This window comes from Pogona vitticeps, chromosome 2, assembly GCF_051106095.1.
Source record: "Pogona vitticeps strain Pit_001003342236 chromosome 2, PviZW2.1, whole genome shotgun sequence".
In the NCBI taxonomy this organism is placed as follows: domain Eukaryota; kingdom Metazoa; phylum Chordata; class Lepidosauria; order Squamata; family Agamidae; genus Pogona; species Pogona vitticeps.
In genome coordinates, this window is record NC_135784.1 from 265,296,729 (window position 1) to 265,302,803 (window position 6,075).

General features: G+C 43.8%; 1 protein-coding gene across 6 annotated transcripts in view; it reads right to left on the reverse strand.

Annotated features, from left to right (window-relative positions):
- LOC110078761 (uncharacterized) overlaps positions 1-5,990 on the reverse strand; it is an 82,227-nt gene extending 76,237 nt beyond the window's left edge. For 2 of the 6 annotated variants that reach the window (XM_078386286.1, XM_020793219.3), the window contains exon 1: positions 5,626-5,892. In XM_078386286.1, the coding sequence (XP_078242412.1) occupies positions 5,626-5,676 (51 nt within the window). In that variant the 5' untranslated portion in view covers positions 5,677-5,892. Of the gene's footprint in view, positions 1-5,519 lie in introns of all 6 variants that reach the window. The other 4 variants (XM_072992500.2, XM_072992499.2, XM_078386285.1 and 1 more) reach the window with 3 other exon arrangements.
- Positions 5,991-6,075: the final 85 nt, after the last annotated feature.

The window sequence follows — 6,075 nt, forward strand, 5'->3', positions numbered from 1 at the left end:
TTACTGAATTATGGATATACAGATACACAGCATTTTAAAGGAACAGTTTTGTTATCCTTGATATTTATTGACAGGTATCTGCTAAGGATTGAAATGTTTATTTTCAGCAAATTAAATGAAAAGGTAAATATATGGATAAAATATGCTTAAGTTCACAAAACCACATTCAACCATAAGTTGCCACTTTTAGTGTGATTAAATGTTAAGTTTAATGCGTTCCTATGGGGTTTTCAGTTCCGTTTAGCGATGTTTCCGGATAGCTGGAAACTGCCCAGAGTAGTGGCAAGGTGCGGGTGGAAACAGAAGTGGCAGTGGAAGGGGGAATCCTGGGCACAGAGGTGCCTCCAGACCCCATTCCTGTCGTGCCCAACCCCGCCTATAGCTCAGCTGGCCTGCCAATGCCAGTTGCTCCAGATCCTGGCCTGTCAGGATCCTAGCATTGCAGCTGCAGCCACCTCCTCAGGTTTAGCTGCCAGAGGTAGCGATCCAGTGATTTATGGCTCGCGTGCCCACTGTTAGTCGCATACCCCCCAGTTAGTTTACTGCTTTTTTTCTGGTCACAACGCACAGTCAATATTGAAACATTTTCCTGGCCAGCACTGTAACTGTGAAACATTTCCCCCTCACTCCCGAGCCAACTACACCAGAGCACAGAATGCTGTCCTCTGAAGATGCTGGCCACAGAGACTGGCAAAACATTAGGAAGAACAACTTCAGAACACAGCCAAAGAGCCCAAAAAACCCACAACAACCATGATTATCATTTCTGACTTAGGACAGCAACAGGATTTTTGAGATAATGTGAAGTACTTGAGTAGTTTACCATTGCGACTCCTATGAGTTTCCATGGTTGAGCAGGAATATGAGCTCAGGTCTCTGTCACTCTTATCTCCTACACCACACTGAGCACGTAGAATGTTCAACTAAGATTCAGAGAACCTGAATTCAGATCTCTACTTGGCCACTCAGTGAGGGGAGGGTAGAACTGGTAAAACTACCCTTTAAATAGCTCATTCACACGGAAAACCCTATAAGGTTAGCTATAAATCTATTCCAACATGACAGTACACCATATACACAGTTGGACACGCTGTCCGCTGCACCACACTGGCTGTTTGGAGGGGTATGTAACATATTTCAGACACATTAACGGCTGTCACATAGTAGAAGATAACTCCCTATTCTCTGTTAGGGTGAGAGGCAAGACTAGGCTTACGTTACATAAAGGTAAATCTCTTGAATATTAGTCACTTGAAAGGAAAGCAATTAAACAAGGGAAGCTATTATGTAAAGGAAAGATGGAATATCCTTTGGTTGCAGACAGATTTCCTGGATCACGCAGACAAGTGGGCTAAATAGCCCATAAACTGCCTTTCAACCTTTTGAGTCGGGAACTGACGACTCCAAGGTGAAGCATCAAGTGTCCTTCTTGGAAGCCATGCAGCCTCTCTTCGAAAGCCTAAACATGCTAATCAGAAATATTCAGGAGTGGGGAGATTTCAGATTGAGAAGCAAGAGATGCAAGAAATTTAGGCAGAATAAAGGAGTTCTTTTTTCAATTCGAAGCTAACCCTCTGCAGTGGTGTCGAACTGCGGCCCTCCAGATGTTCTTGGACTTCAACTCCCAGAAGCCTTCACCACCACCTCTGCTGGCCAGGATTTCTGGGAGTTGAAGGCCAAGAACATCTGGAGGGCCACAGTTCGACACCACTGCGTCTAGCGGAATGCCAGGTAACTGATCTGGTGACAAAGAGACCTTCTAAAGTTGGGAATAGGAACGTAGCACAGTGGAAATTAATATGTGAGCAGGAAGATAATCTCTGTGGTTTCTGAGAAGCTTTTTCTTTTTAAAAAATCCTTTTTTCAAGATGTAGCATGTAAGGATTAAGCCCTAAAAATCATCTTCAATCCTGTCTGCTGTCTCAGCACACTGAACACTTCCTTTTTTTCAGATTTTGTTAGCCAGTGTAATATAAAATATCAATACATAAGGCAAGTAGAATGAACATAGAACAATGATCATAATTGCAAACATACGTACAGTGGTGCCTCGACTTTCGAACTTAACTGGTTCAGGAAGATGGGCGTAAGATGGGCATAAATCAAAGGACCATTTCCCATTGAAATGCACTGAAATGCAATTAATCTGTTCTAACTAAAGAAAAAAATCACACACACACACACACCCAAAAAATCATGGCAAGACCCATCAGAAACTCAGTTAATCCCTTCCAGCCAAATTGGGGGGGGGGGGGAGAGAAAAGCAAGCAGAGCATGCAAGACAGATGGAAATGGGGAGATAGCAATGCAAAAAGCAAACTAAGTACAGTGGTGCCTTGCTTAGTGATCGCTCCGTTGAGCGATGAAATCGCTTAGCGATGGGGTCTTGGCCATCGCCAAAGCGATTGCTTAGAGATGGCCCCTATGGGGAAAAATTGCTTTGTGATGATCACGGGGAAGCGATCATCGCAAAGCCCCCATTTTCGGCCAGTTGATCGGCGGTTCCAAAATGGCCGCTGGAAAAACAAAATGGCTGCCCACTGTTTTGCCTCGCTTTAGAGGCACCTAAAATGGCCACCCCTATGGAGGATCTTCGCATAAGGTCAGTTTCTAAGCCCATAGGAACGCATTAAACACGTTTTAATGCGTTTCTATGGGCTTTTTTATTCCATTTAGCAATGAAATCGCTCAGCAACTTTTTTCCTGGAATGGATTAACGTCGCTAAGCGAGGCACCACTGTATGCAAGACAGATCGGAAATGGGGAAAAGGCAATGCAAAAAGCAAACTAAGCGTGCAAGCACTGACAAACAAACAAACCCCCCAAGACCCATCGGAAATAGGGAGAACACTCTAAAAAGCAACCAAATCCCCAAGACCAATCGGAAATGGGGGGACAAAAAACCCCCAAAACCCCAAGACTCATCGGAAATGGGGGGAAACCAAAAAAACCCGACCCTCCCAAGACCTACCACAGCACAGAAACATAACCCCCCCAGCCCAAAACAACACTGCAAAAGCACCCAGAACAGTTTTTAAAAAGCAGAAAACAGCACCTTACCTTACCAGGCAGCCTTCTTTGATCGCACACTGTAACTGCTGGGGTGAAAGAGCTACAAAGAAGCAGCCTTGTCGCCACCTACAGTTAGAGATTTGAATTTCCCACCTTTTTCCCCTGCCTTTTTCTGTTCGTATGTAGAAGTAAAATTTTGTGGCCAGAGCTGGTCATAACTCGAAATGGTCGTAAGTAGGGACGTTCGTAAGTCGAGACACCACTGTATTGATTTAATCCATACTTTCAATCACATTTCTACTAGAAATTAAGCCATCCCACCCATAGCTGCAGCTAGCTATTTTAAAACACAGGTCAAAGATCTGATGTTTGGGATACCTCAGTGGTTTAGGTATGTGGCTGCGGAGCCAGAGGTTCAGAGTATGATTCTCCAACTGTGCTTCCTTGACAAGGGCTGGACTCAATGATCCATAGGGACCCTTCCAGTTCTGCAGTTCAAATATCACCTTCTTTAACTCCCTCAACCATAAGGCATAGATGTGAGCTAAGGCAGTGGTTCTCAAATTGGGAACCCCAGATGTTCTTGGATTGCAATTCCCAGAAGCCTTCACCACTTGCTGTGGTGGTGAGGATTTCTGGGAGTTGCAGTTCAAGAACATCAGTTTGAGAACCACTGAACTAGGAGGGAGATTTCTACGATATTTCACATTTTCTCTGCAACCTACATTTGAACCCATAAGTAAGTTCAAACATATTTATGAGTAATCTGGCCCTTCTCATCAGATTACTCATAAACATATTCAGGCCCATCTATAAACTCAAACATAGGGAGCGGGGGGGCGGGAATGACATCATAGAAATCTTCTCCATAACGTGATCCTCCATCAAGTAAAAGAAAGGAGAACAGGGTGTTCTCCCAAAAATTATCTATTAATCTAAAATATTTTTATCACTCTTCTCCCTAAAAAGAACCCAAGGCAGCTTAGATCATTAAAAGACAATATTTAAAAGCTAAAAACAGTATGTATGCAAGCATTTTAAAAGTCAAACAAATGCCACACTAAAAATGGTAAACTAAATCAACACGAAAAGCAGGTTTAAAGCAACAAGACACAACATTCCATTTAAAAACAGTTCGGAGAGAGCCAGTCACTAAGGGAAGAGAGAGGTCTTTGCATGCTTACAAAAGGACAGCAAAGATGGGGCCAGCCTGGCCTCCTGCGGGAGGGAGTTCCAGATAAAGAGGAAGATAATGTTTATGTTCCGAGAAAGGGGAAGGTGTAAAAGGCTGAAAGCTGTTATTTATTTATTTTATATTTATGTATTTCATTATGCATTTAAAATATTTTTCCCTGAAAAAGAAGCCAAGGGGGTTTAAATCATCAAAAGGCAATATTTAAAGCAAAAAAAAAAAAGAGTATGCAAAGGTGGCTTACAGATTCACCTCCAGTTTTCTAATTTTAGGTGAGGGAGGGCAAAGCCTCAGTTACACCCTCGATTTCACCAGACCAAAAGAGAAAGAACTCAGAATCACGGCCATGTTCACAGACCCGACTGGAAAATGAAAGGGAGAAAAGAGTAGAAGAGGCAAACTAGGGCGGCATTTTAAAAGCTGGCTCATTCGGGTTTGAGTCCGCTTCTCAAATACACGTCTTAGAAATAGCGTTCCAAGATGCAGCCCCGTTTCTCTGCTTCACCATATGTTACATAAACAGAAGAATTAAATTATTTAAAAAATTAATGTTTCGCTCCTTCAGACGTAACGGATGCATTTTAGATTAAGCTGCCCAGGATCGTGTGTCTTGGAACGACTCGGTACAGCATCGAAACCAGGGGGAGGGCAGCTGTGACTTTCCAGATCCTCTTGGGCAGTGGTTCTTAACCTTTTTGAAAGAAACGCCCCCTTGAGCCATTGAGGAAGTTATCATCGCCCCCCTCCCTGCAGGTATGTATGTATGTATGTATGTATGTATGTATGTATTTATTTATTTATTTATTTATTTATTTATTTATTTATTTATTTATTTATTTATTTATTTATTTATTTATTTATTTATACACTTAAATCCAATGACCCCTGAAAACAAAATTCAATTCCAAGAAAATGAAATGCCCCCCAAAAAGTAACATTTAATAATTTAGTTGCAAGTGAATTTTAAGACGCAAAAAGAAATATAAAAAGGGCATAAAAACAAATGCAGGAACTAAAAATTTCAAGACAAAAAGTCTGAAACTAAATTAAAATTGGAGGAAAATATATATTCATGCACACTGTAAAAAGGCTGCAGCCATCTGCACAGGTTTGGCTTGCTCCAGCGCCCCCACACCGCCCCTTTTCGTTCCGCCGCCGCCCTGAAAAATGAAATCGCCCCCTGGGGGGCATTATCGCCCACGTTAAGAACCACTGCTCTTGGGCATCAACCCCACAGAGGCTCTAGCCCGCTTGTGAGGGATGATGGGAGTCGTAGCCCTTCACCACCACCACCACCACCACCACCGACACGCACACAGAACGACCCAGCGAGCCATAGTTGCCCAACGCCGGTCTGAACTCTTCGCACTTCTACGCATCAGCCATCGGAACCTCACCGCCCGCGTCGCCACGAATTCTACCTTGGCCGCCGTCCGAGGCAGAGGGACGGGATGATCGCGGCCGAAGCTCATGTCGCTCAAGGGAAGCCCCCGTTGCCGACTCTTGTTTTCGGCGCCTTCCCCTGCGCGTCGCGTTTCCTAGGTAGCGGGTCCTGTCCGGTATGTACTGCACTCGCAGAATATCTGAAGAAAACAAATGCTTTCGTAGGAAATTCAAACGTTACGCGACTTATTCTTAGTGTTACTTGAGGAATATGAAGGAAATCTACAGTATACTAACATGGAAGAAAGGTAACCGCATTAATATTTACTGTGCTAGAAGGACCTGAGACAAGCGACGCTACCAGCCCGGGGACGTAAACCGCCCCTGTTGAAGTCGTCTCTTTTTCACACATGCGCAGTCCAGCTGCGGAAGAACGCGTATGCGGGCCGGACAAACCCGGAGACGCAAGGAAAAAGTTGCGTGCGGAA